The sequence below is a fragment of the Lepidochelys kempii genome, chromosome 9, assembly GCF_965140285.1.
Source record: "Lepidochelys kempii isolate rLepKem1 chromosome 9, rLepKem1.hap1, whole genome shotgun sequence".
In the NCBI taxonomy this organism is placed as follows: Eukaryota; Metazoa; Chordata; order Testudines; family Cheloniidae; genus Lepidochelys; species Lepidochelys kempii.
The window spans coordinates 41,741,528-41,766,458 of record NC_136388.1 but is presented as its reverse complement, the minus strand read 5'-3'; the positions used below and the strand labels follow the sequence as shown (position 1 = coordinate 41,766,458).

The 24,931-nt window shown below is 39.0% G+C and overlaps 2 protein-coding genes across 3 annotated transcripts in view; one reads left to right on the top strand and one right to left on the bottom strand.

The window, feature by feature from the left end:
* Nucleotides 1–12,035: 12,035 nt before the first annotated feature.
* MRPS22 (mitochondrial ribosomal protein S22) lies at nucleotides 12,036–24,203 on the top strand. Of its 2 annotated transcripts, none has more exons than XM_073359990.2 (8): nucleotides 12,036–12,228; nucleotides 12,971–13,134; nucleotides 14,458–14,622; nucleotides 15,159–15,302; nucleotides 15,855–15,938; nucleotides 17,790–17,935; nucleotides 19,471–19,579; nucleotides 19,871–24,203. In XM_073359990.2, exons 1-8 carry the CDS (start codon nucleotides 12,099–12,101, stop codon nucleotides 19,961–19,963), a joined length of 1,035 nt encoding a protein of 344 aa, XP_073216091.1. In that variant the 5' UTR covers nucleotides 12,036–12,098; the 3' UTR covers nucleotides 19,964–24,203. The 2 variants fall into 2 exon arrangements, with proteins under 2 accessions (XP_073216091.1, XP_073216092.1); XM_073359991.2 differs by lacking the exon at nucleotides 12,036–12,228 and adding an exon at nucleotides 12,256–12,557.
* COPB2 (coat protein complex I subunit beta 2) overlaps nucleotides 13,379–24,931 on the bottom strand; it is a 32,557-nt gene continuing 21,004 nt past the window's right edge. The window contains exons 18-22 of the mRNA XM_073359989.2: nucleotides 24,197–24,289; nucleotides 23,936–24,116; nucleotides 23,748–23,816; nucleotides 21,837–21,935; nucleotides 13,379–21,309 (exon numbers count right to left, since the gene is read on the bottom strand). Coding sequence (XP_073216090.1) covers nucleotides 21,196–21,309; nucleotides 21,837–21,935; nucleotides 23,748–23,816; nucleotides 23,936–24,116; nucleotides 24,197–24,289 — 556 coding nt within the window. The 3' untranslated portion in view covers nucleotides 13,379–21,195. The remainder of the gene's footprint in view (nucleotides 21,310–21,836; nucleotides 21,936–23,747; nucleotides 23,817–23,935; nucleotides 24,117–24,196; nucleotides 24,290–24,931) is intronic.

Here is a 24,931-nt window from a genome sequence, read left to right as displayed (position 1 = left end):
CTGGAAGGGATCTTGAGAGGTCATCTAGTCCAGTCCCATGCCTCCTAGCAGGATTAAGTATTATCTAGACCAATCCTGACAGGTCTTTGTCTAACCTGCTCTTAAAAATCTCCAGTGGCAGAGATTCCACAACCTCCCTACACAATTTATTCCAGTGCTTAACCATCCTGACAGGTAGGAATTTTTTCCTAATGTCCAACCTAAACCGCCCTAGCTGCAACTTAAATCCATTGCTTCTTATCCTATGCTCAGAGGTTAACAAGAACATTTTTTCTCCCTCCTCCTTATAATAACCTTTTATGTAGTAGAGAAGTGTTATGCCCCCTCCCCAGTCTTCTCTTCTTCAGACTAAACAAACCCAATTTTTTTCAATCTTCCTTCAAAGGTCATATTTTCTAAACCTTGAATCATTTTTGTTGCTTTTCTCTGGACTTTCTCCAGTTTGTCCACATCTTTCCTGAAATGTGCTGCCCAGAACTGGACACAATACTCCAGCTGACACCTAATCAGTGAAGAGTAGAGTAGAAGAATTATTTCTCATGTCTTGCTTACAACAGTCCTGCTAATACATCCCAGAATGATGTTCACTTATTCTTTTTACACCAGTGTTACCCTGTTGACTCATATTTAACTTGTGATTCTTTCTGCAGTACTCCTTCCTAGGCAGTCATTTCCCATTTTGTATGGGAACTGATTGGTCCTTCCTAAGTGGAGTACTTTGCATTTGTCCTTACTGAATTTCATCCTAATTTACCACTATTTGTTCTTAATATAAGTTTTACATACAATTAATGTAAGAGACCCAAAAAGAATGAATAACCTTTATTTGAACACTATAGACCTAATCCAAAATCCACTGAAGACAACACAAAGGCTTCCAGTGGTTTCAATGGGCTTTGGAACAGCCCTAACAGAACGACAAAGCAAGTAATATGAATTTGAGTGGGATTAATTTATCTAGTACAGGGGTGGGCAAACTACAGTCCAGGGGCCACATCTGGCCCTTCAGACATTTTAATCTGGCCCTTGAGCTCCTGCCGAGGAGCTGGGTCCAGAGCTTGCCCCGCTCCATGCGTGCCGTGGCTCCGCGCAGCTGCTGGAAACAGCAGCATGTCCCCACTCTGGTTCCAATGTGTAGGGGCAGCCAGGGGGCTATGCATGCTGCCCCTTCCCCAAGCGCATCCCATGCCGCTCCCATTGGCTGGGAACCTCAGCCAATAGGAGCTGCAGGGGTGGAGCCTGTGGACAGGGAAGCATGCAGAGCCACCTAGCTTCGCAGGAGCTGGAAAGGGAGTATGCCGTTGCTTCCAGGAGCTGCTTGAGGTAATCACTGCCCAGAGCCTGTGCCCCTGACCTCCTCCCCTCGCCCTGATCCCCCTCCTGCCCTCTGAGCCCCTTGGTCCCAGCCCAGAACACCCTCCTGCACCCCCAACCCTTCATCCCCAGCCCTACCCCAGAGCTCACATCCCCAGCTGGAGCCCTCCCCCCCCCCAAACCCCTGCCCCAGTTTGGAGCCCCCTCCCATACTCTGAATTCCTAATTTCTGGCCACACCCCAAAACCCACCCCCCAACCCCCAATTTCGTGAGCATTCATGGCCCACCATACAATTTCCATACCCAGATGTGGCCCTCAGGCCAAAAGGTTTGCCCACCCCTGATCTAGTACAAACATTTTACATGATTTCAGTTGCTGGAGTCAAAATTTGTATATAAATTTATAATTATTAATGTGAGATAATGGAAGCTTTGTGAGGGATAAAGGCAAATTTGAGGTCATTAATGTTAATAGTTAATAAATTTACATTAACATCCATTAATTAACTTTAATTCTCAATAGAGCTTTGAAAACTCAATCATGCCCTCTTGTGGCCCAGACATATAATAAAAGAGCCAAACGTTTTTAAATCAAAGAGTGCATACATTTTTTCTTAATGTGTTTTGCTTTTCTTTCAGCTTTCAGTGTAAATTACAAACAAGTCATATAATTTAGGCACAAGTAAAATACTAAGGCATATTTTCTCTTCTATGTTTACTAATAATCCTTGTCAGAGAGCAGCAGATAAGGAAAACTTAGGAAACCATTTTGTGTATTTCACCCTTTTTCAGCACTAAGAGTGTATACACAGATTATAGGAGACAGATGAGAGAGACTTGTTAGATCACTGATGCCATTCACAGGACAGAGCAATGCACGTGACATCAGGGTCATTTAATTTCTTCAGACATCTCCATCACTCCTGCAGTCTAACACTGGCGAATAATCTCTAGTCTGGCATGAGTGAAGTAGTAGTGAAATGGTTGTTTGTCCCGCTGCTGGGATAGTCACAGTTCAGTTTGGCAATGTAAAGAGAGAATTCCACATTTGCCTTGGTCTCTGTTTCAGGTTACATCTGAGCAGGCTCTGGGTGCAGATAGCATTCCTTCCCTTCTGTATCCAGGCTGTCAAGTGCCAAAATTCAGAAGCTGGACCATGGAGCAGCTTCAGTGCCAGTGAAGTCTCCAGGATGCAAAATGGCCACTGTGACTCCCCAAAACAGGAGATTATGGGGTTTTTTCGCTTAAAAAAAAAGTCTATAATCATCAGTGAAAGTGGGGACAAAAATTGCCTTTGGCACAGTCATCTGCTGCTGTGTGACTGTGGGACAGCTGCCTAGAATGTTTCCAAGGGCAATGCTAAAAGATGGTTAGGCAGAGTGAGAGGTGAATTTGGGGTAAATCAGCAATAATTTTTCTTTAAACTGAAGTGACAGATATGTAGTCATTTATTTGGTACTATTTCCACTTTCAAATACTGCTCCAGTTAGCTCAGCAAGTAAAACAAAATTCAGCAATCAAACCTGTACCATAGATGGAGTCCATACAGGGGGAAAAATGCAGGCAATTAAATGTACTATTTTACCACTGAACTATATTATTTCATTCAAGACATTTTTCACAAGATTAACCACCTTTGTAAATGCCATCTCCATCACACTTGAGTACTCTGTCTCCTTAATAAGAAATAACTTCTCATCAGACTAATGTATGCAGATCTGATGGAAACAACTTCCAACCCAGTCCAATGTGTCCCTCAGAAAAATGTTCCACACAACTGCCAGATTCTCTCTTATCAGGAACAAGCAAAACAAATTAATTTTTCAAAAGTTATGCCATCAAACGCAGACACACAGCACACTTACATTGGGCCCAGTCTGTTTCCTCTTCAAGAGCAGCTGGAAATACAGCTATAAAGCATTACATTTTGCATTTTCCAGTGTTTATGCCAGAGAAGAATCCTTCCTTTCCTGAAGTTATTTCTCGTGGTGATTTTAGTGTTCACAAAAGATGTCAAATTGAAGCCTTGTAAATTGAAGACCTCAATTTATCTATCTACCAAGCAGTGGGTTGGACTAGATGACCTCCTGAGGTCCCTTCCAACCCTGATATTCTATGATTCTATGACAATTAAGAGAGCAGCAATGCAGATTTTTTGCCCACACTCTTCCTCCATAAGACTCCAACCAACCCAGGAGAGACAATTCAGTCTCCATAGACATTTAATCCATTTCCCCTCCTGAAACTGCCAACAAAAAGACCAATTAACACGAACTGTTGAGGTAATTTTATGTTGTTGACACTTCAAGAGAATCCAAACTTTGACCGTTAATGTGTTTCACATGGCACACCAAGCAGCCATCAGTTGGTTATAACTTTTTGTCAGCAACTGTCCTGGGCAGAATTCAGACCACCAACAGACAACAAAACAGTCCATATCCCATTACTAATTGTTAGACTATTCAGTATCCCATCCTGGTGAAATACCTTAAGTGTATAACTATAAACCAACACTGGCTACTACACACATTGTCTCAAAATCATTGCCTTACTCTGCCTCTGAACTAAACAAAAATCCAATCCACCAACCTGGTATAAAGAAAAGGAGTACTTGTGGCACCTTAGAGACTAACCAGTTTATTTGAGCATAAGCTTTCGTGAGCTACAGCTCACTTCATCGGATGCATACTGTGGAAAATAGAGAAGACGTTTTTATACACACAAACCATGAAAAAATGGGTGATCATCACCACGAAAGGTTTTCTCTCCCCCCAGCCCACTCTCCTGCTGGTAATAGCTTATGTAAAGTGATCACTCTCCTTACAATGTATAACCTGGTATAATCACTTATAAAAAAAACCATAAGGTATAGTAACTAGCTATACCTCCATCTATAGTATTTGGTATTTTCTTTATCTGACTGGCCAAAAGGCTAATCCTCACAGCAGCTGTTACTACTCCAGAATGAATACAGAATGAATGTGAATTTAATTTCTCATGGATCTAGTCTAATAAATTCTGTTGTTGTTTCAAGCACTTCTGTGAATTAAAATGAACGTTGGGTTGCCATCCAAATGCATGAACAGGTCTGAAGTGGCTTTTATACATGTAGCCAAATAACTTCCCAATTCCCTTATAGGGTATAGCTGTCACTCCAGAGATCTTCCTAGCAAAAATTGAAAGACAACCTCTTTTCCATTTCCTCAAAATTATTTTTTAATTTTCTTAGCATCATTCAAATAAATTAAACACAATAATTACATTTTACAACAGTAAAGACCAAGTTCTCCACTGTTACACTCTCCTAACCCGAGTGACTTCACTAGATTTGTACCAGTGTAACTGAAGAGAATGTGTTCTTTTGGGTCTTGCAATGAAAAAAAAAGCCATGATAGACAAGTCTAATGCTGAAACTCAAACATATTGTGTCCGAGTATTGAACAGGGCTGTGCAAACCAACTTGAATAAAATAATAACATCCCAATACAATTACAACCCATTATTACAACCAAAATATATTTTACGATGTTGCTTAACTTCAGCCTAACTACAATCAAGACATGGGGGGAGGGATAGTTCAGTGGTTTGAGCATTGGCCTGCTAAATCCAGGGTTGTGAGTTCAATCCTTGAGGGGGCCACTTAGGGATCTGTGGCAAAAATTGGGGATTGGTCCTGCTTTGAGCAGGGGGTTGGACTAGATGACCTCCTGAGGTCCCTTCCAACCCTGATATTCTATGATTCTATGCTTTAAAACTTTTTCTCCCAAATTTTAATTCCCATTTTTCAGGAGGCAAACAACAGAATTTAGGCAGAATTAACAAAGCACTTAAGCATATGCTAATTTTAAGCCACTTGGAAATTAATGGGAATTAAGCATATGCTTAATTTTAATCATGCACTTGGATATTTTGCTGAATTGTGGCTTTAATCTGTGACTGAAAGAAAGAAAGAGGAGGAATTAGGAAGACTGGCTGTCACATTTACCTTAGGAAAAAGCTTGTGCAGTGCTTTAAGATCTACAGATAAAGAGCACTATGTAAGAGAAGTTAGTAATGCTATAATAGTTTAATTAATAGGGAGTTCTCTTCAGTTCAGGTGATAGAGGCCTATAATTTTGGAGCAGTTCATATTTCTATTATAGTGTAAATTGACCATACTAAGTAAGGAGTCCATAGCGACATTGGTAGAAGTAAACAATGAAATGTGCTGTCCCTTTAAAATGGACTGCAAAGGTTGGATGGCAGGTCATTGGCTTCTTACTGATATTCCAGCAAGGAGAAACCTAGCAACAAGTGGAAGGGTACTACAGTAAATCTAGTGTGAGATGGAAGTTGAAGAGAAAAATAATGGGATAGCAAGGAAAACCAAGATAGATAGAAAAAAGGACATGGAGATTGAGAGAAGCAGATATAAAGTTCCAGAGTTCAGGGCATTTAGAAGTAAAGGTAGAAACAACAACATTTTATCAAGAAGTGGTTTTAATCAAAGCACAGCGGGAGGAGTTGAAATATAAAATTGCTTCTCACAACAAATGTTTTGGTGGCCTCAGAACGTGGCCACCAACTTTTGCTGGTGGCCACTCTGACAATTTTTTTCTAAAATACTTAATTAACTTTAGGAAATACAAATAAACATGCACATATACATGTCCAAGGGCCGACCCATCTCTCTGTCCCTGCCTCCTGCGGCCCTTCAGCCAAAGCCCGCCCCGGAGAAGGTGGGTCGGGAACTCACCAGAGTCCCAGGCTCCCTGTGCCGCAGCCAGGTGGGAGCAGGGGAGCGTCCCGGCGACCAAATGCCACCTCCACTCACAAGAGCCACCTATGCCGCCATGCACATCGGCCCCATGTGTCTCCAGAGGTGCTGTCCGGAGCTCCCGAGGAGGCTCCATGGTTCAGGGCACCAATCCCTGCTGGCGGCACCAGCACAAACACCATGGTGGCGCATCTTACTGCCCTTGGTAACAGCTATTCAGGAGCAACAGCTGGATGATACAGGGAGGGGCTGCTGCTTTTCGGGAGGGGGCTGTGACTCGAGCTGTTCATGGGTGGCCGAACTTTTCAATTGTGCCCCTCCACTATCAATGTATGCAGATTAGGGGAGCCAATGCCCACCCGTGTTCCTCCCCAATCTCTACCCATGCTTTGGAGGCTGTTGTGGCCACAAAAAAGACCACTGGTGACCTCATTTGTTTTATGTCCATGTGTATTTTTAACTGCTCTAGTATAGCAGTGTTTTGGGGGACATGTCAGGTGGAAGCGGACATGGACACAGCGCAGTGCATTCTGATGATCACAAGCTGGTGAAATGTAGAGAAACTCTGAGGCTCCATAAGAAAAACAGTAAAAAAAAAAAAAAAAATCAGAGCAACCAGCTCTACTCCCTAAGAAGGAAACCAGTGCTGCAGAACTTTTAAAGTTGGTCAATAATTATATTTTAAAGGAAATAATTTTAAGACCTATTAACATACATATTTTGATTTTTTTCTACTAGATCATAATATTTGATATGCTAGCCAAAGAACCTACCATATAGTAGAGAGACTGCACCCCTGACATATCATGTAAAGAGGGAAATAAAGTGGTTAAAGCAATAGTGCCTTCTTAATTTTATGAATACCACCTCAAATTTTCTTCTCTGATACATGGTCAAACTCAGAAGCCAATGAGGAAGGCATCAAACCAGCTAGTCAGATGGAAATTGTACCATGTTACACATTCCACAAATACAATGTATAGTAGACTATAAATTAATAATAGAAACCTGTAAATTTCCTCTCCTATTTTCATTTTTCCTTTAAGAATCTCCACTACATAAGCCAGAAAAGTAGACAGACAGTGGCTGTAGCCTGGTCATTTAAGTATGAAATTAAGAAAGAAGACAGTACTTCTATATATTTATAATTTTTATGGATACTTACATTCTTCTTTGTCACACATAGTTAAGAAGCCAGGATAACAAGAGGCCACAGCATAAAATGACCAAGCAGCTACACAAGGTAAAAACTATGCCAAGTCCTATTCTTTAGGAATAAGGTAGGATGTGTAGAAGATGGATTATTTTGTGACAATAAAATCCATGTTTTGTCTTCTCTCTCCTTTTCTTTTACCTATCTAAACTCATCAGCCTGCCAACCGTGAAACAAATTCTGCCATCACACTAAGCATACTACCAAAAACATAATGCTCCCTTTTTCTCCCCCCTCCCCCCGAGATGGTGTAATTCCTGCTGTGACATGACGCCAACAAGAGACAGCAACCCATCAAACCAGTAGTAGAATACCCAAGCCAGCTGATGAAAATAGAACCTATTCAAATAACATTTCGTGTAAGTCACAGGATGCTGGTTGTGTTAAAATGAAAACAACACACATGTTTTAAACAGTTTTTCACTGTTTCACATCTTTTAATCCTCCAGTCAATTATCCCTCTAGGAGACAGGATCTGCTACATAAAGAGTTCTGATATTTGATATTATTGAGGGATATAATTTTATTTGTTTTTAAATATGTTTGGCATTTATTTTATTACTTTAGCTTTCTAAAGACTAAATACCACAGGCTTTATGGAGGGCATGAGACTAAAACCATCACAAGTCAGATAGCTACTCCTTCCAGAAAAGAGAAGGAAACTGGTATCTCAACTTAAGAGACATTCTTTCCTTAGGAAATTGATTTTTAAGTCATTAAAATGAATGATTAATTTGCCCATTTTTTTGGAATTATCCCTTCTTATGTGCTAGACAGATAGCTTGCCATTTAGGATATGGATTTATCCCCTGATAGGTCATACAAGTCTCAAATTCATAAAGAAAACAATAGCATCTTAATATTATGCAAAATTACTACAGAATTTCCCCCTCTCAGGCAGATTGTCAAGCTCAGAACAAGATAAATACCCATACCAGAAGCTGATTATAAGGGAACCAGATGAAATAGCCAGCAAGAAAATTATGCCACATCATATTTTCTCTATATATGATAGTAGTTATGGAATACAGATTAGTTAGTAACAGCAGCATTCAAGTTTTAGTCACCTTCTCTTTTTCCCTTTTAACCATTCCACTGCACCCACTAGCAAACCTACCAAGTAGGAGACACCCTCCATCCCTTTAATAAGATATGTCATGTGATTAGGAAAGAAAATAGCCAGGCACATCATTCATTAACTTTTAGACAAAGTCCCTATTGAAGGATATGTGGCACTTTGCTTAAAAAGAAATGGGGCATGATGTTGTTTATATTTCTTAATTTTATGTGGATTTTAGGTTTTTCCCTGCCTCTCAGTCATGCTCCCAATTTAGGAAACTCAGTTTCTCAAACCAGTTGCACAGGATCTCAACCAGACAGCCAGCAAGAGAAATACTTCAACATTTCCAAAGCAAAAGGAGTATTTTTGAAATTTGTGTTCTGTGAAAAGTTCTGATATTGTGGCTTTTTTGTCTGGATGAAAACAAATTTCAAAATATTGGAGTTTCCCAGAGTGTGGAAATTCTGTTTGTTGATCAGCTCTGTAAGGTATGATTTGTAGAATGCCAATTATTTTCAATAAAATAATTGATATTTTAATTGACCTTTTTTCTTATTTTTTTCCATTCTAGTTTATCAAACAAGCAAGTCTGCTATACATATGAGACTGCCATATCAGATTTGGTAAGTATGTTATTACTGTAAACACAATCCATCTACAATTTCTGTTGTAACATTTTCTTTGAATTTTTTAAAACAAATTCAGTTGAAACATTTTCCTTTTTTCCTAGTGTAACCCATGTGCCTAATAGGGAGATATCTCTTTAAGAGACCCATTGGAGGAGGTAGAAGTGAGTTGTGTCTGGGTCATTGTTGTTAGGCCGATTAAGCATGCCACATCCAGAAGCTTCTGGAACTGTGTATGGTAGTTTTGGATATGCTCCAATGGTTCCCTGTTGCTGGGTTCAGACTCCATGAGGGCAAGCAGTCAGGGCAGCTGCTTTGTAGAAGGCTATGTGCCCTGTGTGAGCTGGGCGAAGCTGAGCCCAGGAGCAGAAAGCAGGCTGTTGTTCCTAACTCTGAAGCATTTTACAGCAAGTTTGTGACATTGTTAACCCTCTAACAGGGAAGTAGGAGAATGCTAATTATAGTAAGGGGAAATTGGGAGGGGAAAGTAACTTATTTTTTAATTGTATGCTTTGAATGTTGTTTTGATTTTAACTGAACTGTTCTAGTTAAATTGTCTCAACTAGTTTGAGTCACCAACTTTTCTTTAAATGTGGTAATGGGAAAAGAGTCATTTATATTTTGCTATTCTCAGTTTTGTATTTTCTTGTAACCGGGTTTTCTTTAAGTCTGTACACTTAATCGAGTGTTTGATTAATTAGTTAGCTGACTAGCTAGCAGTGATTTCAGCAGAGGAAGAATATGTATGGATTCCAACTGCAGATTCCGACAAGCAAGTGGAGAAAAGGTGTTGTTTTAGACTCAGCAGACTATAGATTTGATGATCAAAGCCTTTTAACTGAGACATAGGTGAACAAAACCTAAGCTTTTTGGAACTTTCAGTTTCTTCTCACTGAATTTCTGTGGGGACTGAACTGTTCAGATTTTAAATTTTTTTCTTTATGTTTAACTGACGGTAATGTCTGTGGATTATAAAATAGCCATGTCATGCGGTAAAAATTAGGTTTCTTTATCATAAGATTTTACGAAGTTATTTAATTACATTAATTTCTTTAGTTCCTTTTGGGGCTCAAATGTGGGGAGGTTGACCCTGTGCAATCTTTGCTGAAAATCCTTAGAGATGAAGTCTGGATCTCCGGCTACTTTCTATGGGAGTTGGGTTTTTTTTTTAAGGCACTGGAGATGGGAATTGAAGTGAACTGTAGCCCACCCCTAAAGGTTACACTAGCACTACTGTAATTCCTGCTTTGACAATAAGTTATCAATCCATTTAGCCAGTGGTCCATAGCAGTTAATCAAAAGAAAACCTGTGCTAAATAACATTCCCTGTAAGACCAAACCCCCCAGGATGCTGGTTAGCGTGTTGGTGAAAACATACACATTTTATTAGTTACTTTTTCTTTTCTGTATCTGATGAGTCTACAGGCTCTGCCAAAAACAAGTTTCTGTAAGTATGACATTATTGGGGATACAAGATGTAGAAGTGTGACTCACCGGCCAGCACAACCCATCATGGCTGGGGATAGCATAGCAGGGTCTTCTCTTGCAGCACACTCTGCAAACAGTTGCTGCAGCCCTGCAGTGGTGTACTGATTCTTCTGATTCAGTCCTCCAGCTAGGTCAGAAACAGTCCCACCCCTTCAGGGGCAACAGAGAATCCTACAGAACAAAAGTCCACCAGTCTCACATTAAGTCTTCAGCCTGAGCTCAGACCTGCAAAAGGATCTTCAGACCACCTTCATTGGGGCACTTGTGGGGGAAACCAAGCCCTCCCTTTACTCTAGGTTTCAGCCCAGGGACCCTGTAGCAAGTAGCTAAGGTCTGTCTAGTGAAGCCCCCTGGGTTACCTCTTACTCTGGTCTGTCTCTAGGTTTTTCCCATAGCCCCTTCCCAGGTTCATATCTCCATAGATACCAGAGAAAAAACAGACTAATCGAGAACAAAGCAAGCATAAAAGTCCTGCACCAGGCCTATCTATCTACCAGCTCCCCACCCCCAGAAGATTCTGGACTCCAAGAGCAGTTGGAAAGAGCCTGGCCCCAGCCAGGCTTTCTTTCAAGTAGTCTCCGAACGTCTACTGAGACCTAGCTAATTGAATCTAGTTGAATAACACAAAAGGTTCATTCTTTTTCTAAACCAACCATCACTGCACAGAGCTTTCCTGCTTTCAGTCCCCTCTTTCCAAGCTTATTATCGCTCACAGGTGTAACAAAGCAGGTCTGATTGAGCCCACACTTTCTCATTAACCCCTTTCTGGCTAGTGTGGTGTCTGTATACCCTAACACACAAGGGATTGGGGGCTTTTTGTTTTTTCAGAAAATATATTTTACATACTTACTTTTGATACTAGTTTATATAGCAGATCCAGCTCCCAAAACTGCAGAGAAAAGCATGGGGAGAAACAACCAGCAGTGGTCAGCTAATGAATGACCATAGCAGACAGAAGTAAACTGCTGCTTAGAGCTGGTCAAAAATTTTCTGTCAAAACATTTTTCCATTGGACAACATCAATTCGTCGAAATGAAAACACTCCATAGGAATGGGTCTGTTTGACCAAATTTTGTTTTGATAACAACATTTAAAAAATAAGCATTTCAATAAGAGTCAACTCAAGACTCAATAAGAGTCAGAACAGCATATTTTGATTTTTTTTCATTTAGAAATCTATTTATTTGTTGTGTCTATGTTATTTGTCTATTGCAGTTCAGCCACTGCTCTGACCTGGAATCCACTTTTTTTTTTTCTTCTGAAAATTTTTTCTCAGGAAACTTCCAAAGTTTTGACTTTTTGTTCCAATCCAGAGGTCCCCGGCCCCCCCAAACATTGCATTTCCAGTGGAACAGAAATTCCTACTTTATCTCGGTTCTAGGCCTGCCTCCACCCTCCTGATGACACCTGTCTGGCCTTAAGAAACTGACCTCAATGAATATTCATATTCTCAATGGCTCCGCCTCTGGCAGTCTCCCATGGCAGACACTGACCCGCCCCCTCTCAGGCTCTTCCCTTCCCGCCACCCCTCGGGGCCCAGTGCCGGCGGTGTGTCCCAGGGACTACACGTCCCAGCGTGCCTAGCGCGGCCTTCCGGAAGTCGCGTTGTGAGAGCGCGGCGGACCGAGTAGCGCACCGGCATGGCGGCCCTCGGAGTGCCCCGGTGGCAGCGCTTGTGGCGCCGCGCGGCAGCTCCCCTCGGGGTGCAGCGCCCAGGGCGCGCCCTGCTGGGGAGCCGCAGGTACGGCCAGGACGCGGGCTCAGAGGCCGGTAGGTTGCCGGGCGCGCCTCGAGCCCATGGCCTGCGGAAGGGACAGGGAGCGAGGCGGGAAGCGAGCTGGTGGGTGTGTTGGCGCAGCCCCGCGTCCTGCGCCGGGGTGCGGGCTGCGCTGCTCGCCGGATCTCTCCTCCGTCCGCGTCCGCTTGGGCTCTTGGCCCTCGGGCAACAGCCAAGGCCCCGCCTCTGCGCGCCCGCTCCCCGCCTTGGGTAGGAAAGCCCTGGCTCGCTGGTGCGGGCTGACTCTGGAAAGCCTTGGAGAGCCTGCAGGGACAGAGCTGCGCCACCCCTTCAGGGGTGCTGAGAGCCATTGAACCAAACGGTAAACCCTATACATGATGGAAACCACTTCAAGCCCGGGGGTGCGGCAGCACTAGTTCCAGGACCTATACGCCCCTTTATCTTCTGAACGCTTGGAGACCTGGGGTGGAACAGGATACTCTAAACACAAACTCAGTATGTTTTAGACCTGAAAATGCTCAAAAGTGGTTCTTTCCTGAGCACCGCCTAACTTGCAAACAGTCAGTATGTTTTGGAGTTTTACCCTCCAGACTAATGCCTTGAATTTTGAAAGTATTGAAGGAACTTGTCACTTACACTTTTCACTTCTTGGTCTGTTTCATTCTTGACTGGCATATGCCTAAACTACACAGGTCTGGTATTCAGAACTTTGAGCCTATTGGATGTTAGTCTAAGCCAAAGAAAAGAATCTAATTTTTATAAAATCTCTTTCAGACAAAAAGAAGTCAGATGTCACAAAGCCTTGTTTTACGGATGAACTTGTTCAGAGCTTACTCTCTAAGATGACGGGGTTGGATTTGCAGAAGATTTTTAGACCCATTAAACAGGAGCTTAAACCACCCACTTACAAATTAATGACAGAAAAACAGCTAGCAGAGGTATGATGCCATTCTTTTTAAAAAATATGTATTTGTTTAATCAAAAGGTTTACAACAGATAAAGCTCTTGTATACTTTCATGAATACAGCTGTCCTACTGACAGACCTATATTAAGCGTTATATAAAATATATTTGAAATTCTATCCTCTACTACACCATTCCATTCCATTTTGTAAATAACATATTTTACTGGTACTCTAAATGATGGTCAATTTCCTTTGATTAGCTTTTTCTGTGTGAGGAGTTGAATGTCAGTAGGCATACATTTTTCAAAGGATTAATGGGAAATGTTACCAGAAAAACACAATTTAAAAACAAAATTGTTTTAAATCTGTTCAATGTCTTTTGAAATTCAATACCAACTCTACTCAAGCAGTGTGAATCAAACTCCTGATTTCTTTGTCCTTAGCAGTCTGTCTTTGTTTAGTAAAAGGCTGTAGTAGGTTGATGACTTCGCAGTCATTAAGGCCTGTGGAAAAGTTGAGATTCAGCATAACTGCAGGGGTGAAATAATTTTTTTTTTTTTTAAAGGAAAATGAAACCTTCAGTAAACTAACAAAAAGGCAGGGCAACTTGGGCACAGATGTATTATAGTACCAAAGATGCTTTTAACTTTTTTAAGTGACTAGATTTCAATGTAGTGATGTCCTTCTAAGTATCTCAGAAGATATTTTACCCTGCAGTCTTTCTTTCTCCTTTTCTCTTGGGTTTTGGTTTATTCTATATGGAAGAGAGTAAACTGCATATAGTTGTGTCTCTCTAGGATGATTTTTTTTAATTAAACTTCATTTTTTTCTTTACTGTTCTGTTTGTGTGTTTTCTGTGTATGTTTGTTTCATGTCCAAACTACCTAAAATCCTGGAAATCTTTTGCCCGCAGTGTCTTCTCTGTTCCCTGGCTGAACCTCTGGATGGTTGAGATTCCTAACTTAAGCCAGTTTTGTTACTACCACAATCCTGGGTCTCTCCTAAGCAGGTGGTGATGTTTTAATGCACCTAGGGACTAGCTGAAATAAATTAGGTGACTTCAGCACCTTCACTATTCTCTTTGAATCTATTGTCCACCTTTCCCAATTTCCAGTCTTCCTTCAGGAGAAGTACTCAAGAGTATGACAAAGCAGTGTTTTTAAGTCAGGACTAGTGGTATATCATTTATATAAGAATCGCCTGCATAGTATTTTAGCCAGCCTGTGTCTCTCTCTGGAATATATTTCAGTGTAGTAAAAGTTGAGGGAAGTTTATTTTTTAACATCCCATTTCCGAATTGACTCTTCAATCCAGTGTGATATTTCACTGTACAGTTATTGGATTTTCTCTTTTTAGGCCACAAGAAAAGCCATTGGGGAAGCTAAAGAACTATTAAAAATGCCCCCGGTTCTGAGTGAGCGAGAGCCAATTGATGATGTGTTGGCAGAAGACAGGATCCTGGAAGGAACTGAAACTGTCAAATATGTGTTTACTGATATAACTTATAGCACTCCACACCGTGTGAGTAACTTACTAATATATTCTGCAAGAGAGCTTCTTGACTATTACCTGATTTTTACTTGTAACTTCAAAGGAACAATCTTGGGTTTCACTAAAATGTTATCAGAATTCAGCCTCAGGTAAGTACAGTATAAAATTGAGGAAACATTTATTGCCAGCAGAACTAAAAATTACATTCTGATGCTGTAATGCAGGAATTTCTCTTGAAAGGAAAGGAGGGGAGTCAGATCATTTTTGGTTGTTCAGAAGAAAGCCAGATATTTGCAATTATTCAGTAAGTGTTCAGTGAATTTCCCTTATTGTAACTAGTTTTTTTTCCATCTCTAGAACATGAGAAACAAGCATAAATATGAATGACATTGGACAAGTTTACAGTTAAGTGATTAGGAAAGCCCGTTTCTAGAATTTCTGCTTATCCTGAGCTGCTGTGCAGTAGGATTTTTCCAGCCAGATTTCCCCCACCTCACCTCAGAATACTAAGGGGAAAATATGATGATAAAATGTGCAAAAAAAAAATTTTCCCCCCTTGATTTCAGGAGCGTTTCATTGTAGTTAGAGAACCAAGTGGTGTATTACGTAAGGCCACCTGGGAAGAACGGGACAGGATGATTCAGGTGTACTTCCCGAGAGAGGGACGCAAACTTGTTCCACCACCAATATTCAAAGATGAAAACCTTACGGTAATTTTTTTTTTGGCTTTGTTGAGATTCATCACTAGTGTTGCTCTTCTGGTATAGTGTGTTTAAGTGTGTTGTAAAGGCCTTGTTTTTGTTCCACTTCAGTGATATTGGTTTAGAAACCTGTAGTGTGCATGCAGTTAGTCTTGTATAAAGATACTTATCAGCATAGCTCATTTTCATAAATTTACAGGTCTGTTAGTCAGGAACAAACAAATTTTGTGCAGATGAATCAGATGGAATGAGTTGTCTGTTAGAGGTCCACACTTAACTACTGTGTGTATTGATAAGACTACATGCCTGACCTGAATATGCAGTGTGGCTTCCGGCAAACAAATTGTTTTTCTTTACTTTTATATATTTCATTTCATTATTGCAGTAAGGAAACTAAAGGCAATTATTGCACTCAGGTGGCTTGTCATTCTTGGCCTTGTACCTGTTGACATTTCCTGAAATGTCATTACCTAAAATAGAAAAGTACTGACTGTTTAATTTCTTCATTTTAGAATAAGGGGTAATATAAAATTCATTCCTGAATTACAACTGTCATTTTAGACTGTGTTTCGTGAGGACCGTCATGAAGATGTACTTAACCTGTGCATTGCACAGTTTGAGCCAGATTCAGCTAACTATATCAGAGTAAGTCCATTTTATTATTTCTAATAGGAAAGTTAATGCCAATGACAACTTGTAGGTTTCTGTTTGTATGAGAATGAGTTCTCTGTGGACCACAGTGATTGAAAAATCATATTGCCTTTTAATGGCTGCATAGATATAAAAATGCAGCTGAAAATTTAGTGAAAATGTATGTACGGTTCTTTTAATATGCAATTTTCTATGAGATCAGCATGTTATGAAAACAAAAATCACTGGCCAATTGTATCTACTTCTGATTCTCTATTTTCACTTAATAAATTATCTATGCAACCGTTGCTTTTTTGTAACACTATCAACATGTTTACCATTTCAAAACAAATTCAACTTTAGTGAACAATACATACAAAACTATATAATATGTACAAAATTCTGGTAAGTTAAAGGGACACTACCAACTTGATATCTAGTGAATGAAATGTGTTAAATGGCTTCCGCTACTACACTTACCCCAGCTGTAGGCTCTTTATCAATATTTTTCTCTCCGTTGTGGTAGTGTGAAAGACCCACACAAACAGATTATTTACAGTGCTGTCAATTGGACAAAGTAAGCAAGCTAAAAATCTCAACTTATTGTGAAAAGAGTAGCTACAAAAATTTTCTGGGGAAGTAGTTTGTGTCAAAGATAAGCTTTGAAATATGAATTTTTAATTTTATACTGTTAACATTAAGAAATACTCTCCTACCTACAGTTAGGCATATGTGTAATTTTACTTATTTAGATAGTCCCGTTGACTTCAGTAAGACTACTCAAATGAGTAGAGTTATTTGTTTACAAAATTTGACTGGAGCAGACACAAATAGACCTTAAGATTCCAAGTGAAAAAAGTAAGTAGTACTTTTGTTAGTACTAGCTACAGAAGTTATTTAGGGGCACTAGCTAAGATTTATAAAGATTGGCTCCTAACTTTAAGTCATGCTGGTGGCCTGATTTTCAAAAGTGCCCAGTGCTCCTAATTGGAATAAAGAAGAATTTAATGTTTTACGTATCCATTTTGTTTAACTCTTGGAACCTGTATTCTTAATTCAAGTGCACGATATAGTTGTAAAACTTCTCAGTGTTAATTGAAAATGTATGAGAACATAGTTCCATATTTAGCAGAATTTGTTTCCCTTAACTTTTTCTTAATAATCTTTCCTATACTCTACCATCAGATGTCATTGAGCCTGATTGTCACCCTTACTCATGCTGAATAGCATCTTACTACAGTAGTTCCTTGAAATCAACATTAAGCCATTCCCATAACCCAAACTCTGAAGCTTCCTGCTATGTCAGAACTTGAAAGTGAAACTGATTTACAAACCAAAGAGCAATTGTTTTTATTGTTCAAACTGGGATATAGTGTGAAAAATAAGTTGAAGTAGATATTTTGAAAAGGCAAATTTTAGACTTTTAAAAAAAATTCATAAACTATTAACACATTTTACCTCACAGCATCTATTGAAACTGAAGTCTGAGACTGCAGGTGCTCTTGCTGGTTCCTTGCATGGATATACACCAAGCATACATCTTCTGCTTCCTCCCTGCTTTGGGTGTAGATCCTGTCACTTGAGCATAGTGAAGGAGTAGATTGAAGGCTTCAGACTTACATTTTCCCAAAATAATGAAAGTATGTTAGCTGTGACTGTCAGTACATCCCTCTAATTTACCCCCTAGAATTGGGATATCCCAATGTGATATCTAAGATTTTTACGTACAACCATCTAGGTTTGACAGTGTTTTGAGGCTGTGTGCTGTCAGCACTATTTTAGACCTTTTGCAGGTGTTGCAAAGGTAAATCTTTGTCACTCTTCTGGCAGTTTCAGGATTGTAAACTAAAATCTCATTTTGGGTAGGTTCATCATCAGACGTATGAGGACATTGATAAACATGCCAAATATGATCTTCTACGTTCAACAAGACACTTTGGAGGAATGGTGTGGTATTTGGTAAATAGGAAGAAGACAGATGGCTTATTAATAGATATGATCCAGAGAAATTTGTAAGTGCTCTTTGGACACTAGCTTTGCTTTGTTTTCCTAAGATATAAACAGTTAATATCAAATCTGATTTCAAATAGTCCTGAAAATACCTACTGCAAAATTTTTCCTATAAGATGCTGTGATTTTGGCTTATGCAAAGGGATATACATACAAAAAAGATATGGGTTGTATGAGCCAATACTGACCTGTACCTCTTAGTTCCTGCAGAATTTAACTTAAAACAAAAATAATCATAATTGCGGTTTATAACTTTTGGCACATTTTAACTCAGTGGTGTGTTGAGACTCAATCTTAAAATACATGTATACTTTGTAAACTGATCACTTCATGATTTTAAGTGGAATTTTAGGATGGGCCTTATCCTTTAGGAGGACAGGGTGTAAATGAAGTATCATTAGTCATTATATACATACTAAAATTGGGGAAACGACTGCATTTTTTGGCAGTTGATGGTTTTTGCCAGGGAGTTTCCAGGGCCTCACTGAGGTACTTTACTTGCTTAAGAGCACCTGCACTAAAAATGTCTCATTCCAGCCACTTTGAGACTTCACTTTCTTGAACACCAGCAAAAGAACAGAAATTATTCCCGCAGAGCTGTTTCAGCTATCACTAGACTACTGTATGTGTTTTAAGTAGCTAATATACTGTTAATTTACAAATCAATCTTTAATAGCTCTAAAACAACCTTGATGGAAATGTTAGTCCAAGACCAGGGATAGTCATGACATGTCATTTAAGAACATGTATCAACTATGATACTTGATTTTAACTGACAAATGAAACAGTGGAAACTGGAGAATGTTTTGTACCCTATAAAATCTTAAATCCTTGTTTTAAAGGGGAGATGGGATTCTTGTAATAGTGGCTACCACATTCACTGAAATTCATCTTGGGAAAAAATATGAATTTTTTAAAAGGTTCAGTAGTGGGTGAGGCTTAAAATCAAATATGTAGGACTGGAAAATATTTAAAGGAAATTTATTTGAGGAACTCCAGTTACTGAAAAACTCATCACCTCACAAAAAAGCAGCAGAAAGGTAAAGTAACCATGTCATCTACATTTAGGACTAATTCTCATTTGCTTTTCAGTTAAATTTTGGGAGATGTGATTCAATGTTTTTAGTAGGGAAAACAACATTAGATCAGAGAAAGCTCTGGAAACTACCTGGATTGTTAACAATTTTACACTCCAGGATTGGTGAAGATAAATATTGCCATTTGGCAGAATAAAGACCCATTGTGTATTTTGAAATGTATGCTAGGGAGGGATTAATAACACAGGCCTTAAACAAGACATAGCATGGGTCAGCTTCTCTACACCCTTAGCCAGTGCCCCTTAGCATTCTTATTCTGCATATAGCATAAAGAGTACCAAGATGTGACACCTTTGATATAAAAGCTCACTTACGCTTTGGAGATGTTCAAAGTGTTGCTTGGATCTTAGTTATGGGCTGGTGTACCTTCATACTTGTACTAACAAAATGCTATGGTATTTCCAAAAAACTGTAAGTAATTACTCTTAACTTGTTTTTAGAATGGATGATGCTACATGCTTAATCAACCTCTATCATATGCTCCACCCTGACTGTCAATCAGCAAAAGAAGCAAAAGAACAGGAAGTTCATGGAGTAGATTTAATCAAGGTATAGTATACTTTCCTGCTTTGGATAGAATAATGGAAAGGTGAGGTTCACATTGATACCTGCTTTCTTTATATGTAGCCACACAGCCTCGTAGTTCATTAAGAAACCCTCTTTAACTATCAAATGACTACAAACATTAGTTATGTAAGAAACCACTACACCCAACTTAACAATTTTAACAAAGTAAGGGGTGTGCTGAGATGCCACAAGAAATAGTCATTCTGTAAATCAGAAATTGTATAATAAATTCTGTACTGTATTACCATTTTAATAGCTGTTATCTTTAAACAGGTGTTCATGAAAACAGAATCAAAGAAGATAGGATATATAGAGCTGGCTCTTCAGGCTTATCAAGAAGCACTGGCTAGTTCAGCAGCTTTGTGAAATAAAAGCCTCATTTAATCAAGTGTTAAATTTCAGGCTGTCATTAACTTGTGGGAAGTACAAAATGTGGCTAGAGCTGTATAGAACTCTAAAATAAAATACAAGTGACTGAGGTATGTGGTTCAGACTTTTCATAAAATAGCAAACTGTAGATACCAAGAAATCAGTAGGGTAATGCAAATCAGTTTTTACAAGAATTCTGCAACTAGAAAACTAGAAGATGTCACCCTTGCTAAACAGATCAGTACTAAAAACAAGCAGTCTGTTTTTATACATGAAAAACTGGCCTTTACAGAGGAGCACTAGAACACAAGTGGAAGAAGTGAATGTAGTCACTAAGTATGAGAGGATGACTACTATGCAATGCATTTATATAGTTGAAAAGGGACACTTCTGCATGCAACTTCATGTTAAATGTGTTCAATTTCATTTCAAGATCAGAGGAGCACCAGAACAGCAGTTTTGTTTAAGTAGCGAGGTGGGGGACAACTAACCTGAATGAGGTGTCAGCCCCTTCTGTCTAAGCCTTAATGCAGTGAAGCCACCCATGACCTCTGATGTAAGTTGAGGAAAGTTTATTTAACTAAACCTTCATAGGAAGTTGCCTGGTAGTGGTTAGAGTATTAAGTCACTTAGGGGCAGCTGAGGTAACTAATCCAGTTTTACCAGATACCTGTCACTTTAGAAAGTGTGCTACTGCTGTCTAACCCTATAGCTGCCCATCTGAATATAAGTAGGGCCTAAATTTTAGGCATATGTGCTGTAGTTAGAGATGCTCAGCTCCCCTGAGAAAATAGCATCTTGCACACCTGATAGATGTAGGCTAAACTGTATTACAAGGAAATGGGATCCTGGCTTTCTTGCCTTTCATTCCACTCAGACTGTAGGGTCACAGTTGCTTTACTGCCTCACATAGTTAAATGGTTTTAGTGAACATTGCATATATTTCCCTAGAATGGGGGTAAGCAAAAATAAAAGTGGAATTCTTTAGTGTCTCTTTTAAACACTTTATTTTGAGTTTCTCTTGATAAATGTGACAGCTTATGGAGAGCTGCTTAGTTACTACACTAAATGAATTTCAAGATGTTGCAATCTGAAAATTCTTGTGTGCAACAAAGGCCCTGTTACTATACCTACATGGTCCAGCTGCAGTATAAAAATCAAGCTAGTTTCCAATCCGTGTAGTCCATACAAACTTAATTCCTCGGTGTTGCAATTATGAATTAATGGATTTAGTCATGAATAAGAATCAAGTCATCATCCAAGATCTCTTCATCCAGATTGATATCTGTAGTATCGATATCCTCCTCATCCAAGTTATCCAAATCATCCAAGTCTAGTAGTGCCTGAGAGAAGGAAAACATTTAGGGTTAAGTGCCAGGAAGAAAATTTTTACACTTGCTACATCTGTTAATCCTTTAGTTGGTTATGTTTGCAAACAAACTTTGATGCAGCTCTTTAGACCTAGCCACAAACAGTGCTTCAATTTAAAACTACAAACATGAACTACTTTGCTCTTGGGAGTAGATATCTTCAGTTAAACATACTCTACTACTACATGTGCAGCTGTTCCATAAGGAACTGGCCTCTGGTCATATAAACAAGCAAAGGCCAGCTGCTGGACTAGGTGGGACCTAGTTTTGACTGAGGATATACACACACACACCCTTTTCTTAGCTGGGTATTTTATAAACATCAACCCTGACTAGTGGTAAGTTAGTATCCTCACAAAGTGAAACTTCACAGTACTTAGTCCAGATATACTAATCTATGTATCACTTTTTCCCCAGTGGAAATAAAATATCAAAACTTGTAGATTTCAGGTTAGCTTTCCTTTCCATCTCAGAGCTATATTTTTGAAACTGAAGTATACCTTTTCATCTTTTGTCATTGGAAGATGATCAGAGTTTCCTGGAACTGGAGGTGCCACTACTGGTTTAGGAGATAGAACTAGTTCTTTCTCTTCAGATTCCTTAGGAGATGAAAATGAGATTTCATATTCACAGGGTCTTTTAATATTGACTTAAAGCTCTGCCTGAAAGTCCAAATTAAGGATGCTAGTAGATCATACTTTCTTGCAAGGGCTTGTTTCTTCCACTTAAAGTCTAAGGTTTCCCCAAGTAGCTTTTGAACAGCACTTTCCAGTTGCTGACATTTGGATTTAGGTTTCTCTTGTTACAATGGAAGTCACAACTGAGACCACACAGTAATGCAACTTCCCTTATGCAACAGCAGCATGGAAGCTTCTCAGATTTTCAATTTAAGAACTTCAGTTCACTTTGAAAATATATAGAGAAAACAAAATTCCAAAGTGAGTTTTTTAGGGTTTACTAAATAGGGCCCTTTGTTTTCAGTTTTTAACTATTTTCCTGGGACTTTCAGTGTTTATTACTACAACAAAAAACAGCTGAAAAATCAGTGCAAAAATCTTAATTTTTCTGGGTAAATATCAGGGTTTATTGCGGTGGACAGCAGGAGGGGAAAAAATTCAGTAGATTTATGCTTTGAACAGAATTCAATGTCGTTTGCTGTAGAACTAAAAACAGAACTCAAAACACATCACCTCTGAGTTTAAGAAAATACCTCTCTAATCCCTAAATAAAACTTTTAATTTGAATAAAGTTTACTTGTTGTAAACTGAGTTATAAACCATTAGCTGCTAACCACTTGAAATGTGTACATGGTGGGCATGAGATTCATCAGTACATTCAGATGCACATGCACTTCAGAGCTTGCATGTGTGCCTGTTCATTTATTGTGTGCATCTTCTACATTAACGCAAAACCTTACTTCAGGCAGTTTTGCATATACAGATTAATGTATTATAATACATGTATTGTATTTTCTTATATTTGAAATATTTGGAATAAAAGTAGGGTGAAAATCAGCAAAAACATTTTGTAAAACTGGTGATTTTTAAAGTAAAAATTGGTTTAAACTGAAAATGAAGGGGCTTAAAGATAAAGAACGTGCCTATAGGAGCAGGTTCAATTTACTCCCTGGGCCTTCTACAAAGATGTTTGAAAGAGGGAATATTTAATGGCCTACATCTGAAGAACAAAGCAGGACTAGGTCAGCATTTTCCCCTCATTAAGAGTTCAGGGACAGGTTTGGTTGGCTGGTTTTAAAGCTTTAAGGTACTACATGCTTAAAAGGCAGTTCTTCCAATTATTGCAGGAGAAATGGAAACTGATTTCCCCATCTGGCAATTTGTGCCATTTTATAGTAGTACACTGGCTATTAGAGGTTAAGTTATCTAGTCATGATTAAAAATGTGTTTTAATCACTTCTTAGACCACTTAACTTTCAGAATGTTGGAAACAGCTGAAGCTATTTGTATTAAATAGCACCACAAAGGAAGACCTAGCTCTGAGTGATTCATCCAGCTGAAAATGTAGATATTTGCACTTGTACTCACAGCAACCATACAAGATGTACCATTAAGAATTTCTCACCCATCTTTTAGAAATCAAAGAACCATAGTTTAGCTCAGTACCAAAACTTGACATCAAAAATAGACTATGTACTTACGTTTAGTGCCCCAACTGAAGTACAGCAACTCATGCTAGTGGAACAATCTGTCAGTAATAGCTCAAGAGGTCAATAAAACTTGTGGAAGTGTAATTTTGATGGGACAAGAGAAGTGACCCCAAGTAGCAACAAAAGCGAACTAAAGCAATAATTTGTCCACTAAAGGTGGGTGTAGTGTCCCCAGAACAGCTGCTATTGCACAATACCAGATCCTCCTCATCCTGTAACTTTCTTGTACAGTTTTATTACTGACCTGGGATACTACTACTCCTGAAGGTTCAAAACCTTTCGCTTCTTCCAGTAAATTTCTTTCTTCATTTGGCTAACAAACAGCAGAGAGAAAAATACACTTACATGAAAGGTCCTGGCAGTAAAAATTGTAAAATTAAAACTCCAAGCATGGAATCATTTATATTAATGAAATGAAAATATTTTACTTACAGTGACAAGTGGGTATTCCTTAGCTGGCCGCAAGTCAGTATGAGTTTCCTTTACATAGTCTTCAACAACAAAAGCTTCTTTTAATCCAGGGAACAGGTTTTCATACTCTGTGGGATCAGCCAGGGACTCTGCAGCTTTCTGATTGACTTTAGAGAGATTCTCTCGCCACATTTTTACAACCCTGTTAATCGCACAGATATATGCTGTAAACAAAAGTTTTTAAAGGAACATATTTCTACTTCAAATACATTAAAAAGTTACCTTGAAACTTGGCTTGGCAAATATGTACGTGCTAAGAAGGCAGCTTCTGGCAAACGTCCAGTTTTAATCAAGAGTTCCAAACAACAGTCAACCCTGGAAGGTTAAATATTGAAGTTGTCAATACAGTAATGTTATTTCTTCTTTTAAAATACAGAAAAGTATTGCATTTAATTTATACTTTATGATAAAGTTGCTGAAGTAATGAAAACCAAATGTTAAGTCTTTCTGCTCAAACCTGAAGTACCACATTTTATTGTGAGAGATACAGGATCAGTCGTCTTTCTGAGAGGCCACATGCAGTAACTGTTAGGCACCCCAGAGTAAGCAAAATATAGCATGGAACTTTTATCCTGAATTTCATTTTGAGAGAGAAAGTTTTATGGTCAAATACAAACCTAGTATAACATTATAACCAATAGATCTGCCAGGGATTAATTTGGCATTAATCTAATTTATTGGTTTTTAATCTCTCAAATATGACTAAGAAAAATACTAGGTAAACCTTATATTCAAAGTAATACTGAGTTGATAGAACAAAAATAAGGTACCAATCCACTTGCCAAAAGTTTTATATATATATGCTTTATGATCCATTGAAACTTGAAGTCAATGGGTTTTGCCATTGGCTGCAATGACAGACATCTTTCCTTTTCTCATTGGAAGAGGAATTCTGTGTGATCTAACATCTCTGCACCATGAATTAAGATTTATAATCTTCTTGTTCTGGGGGTACAG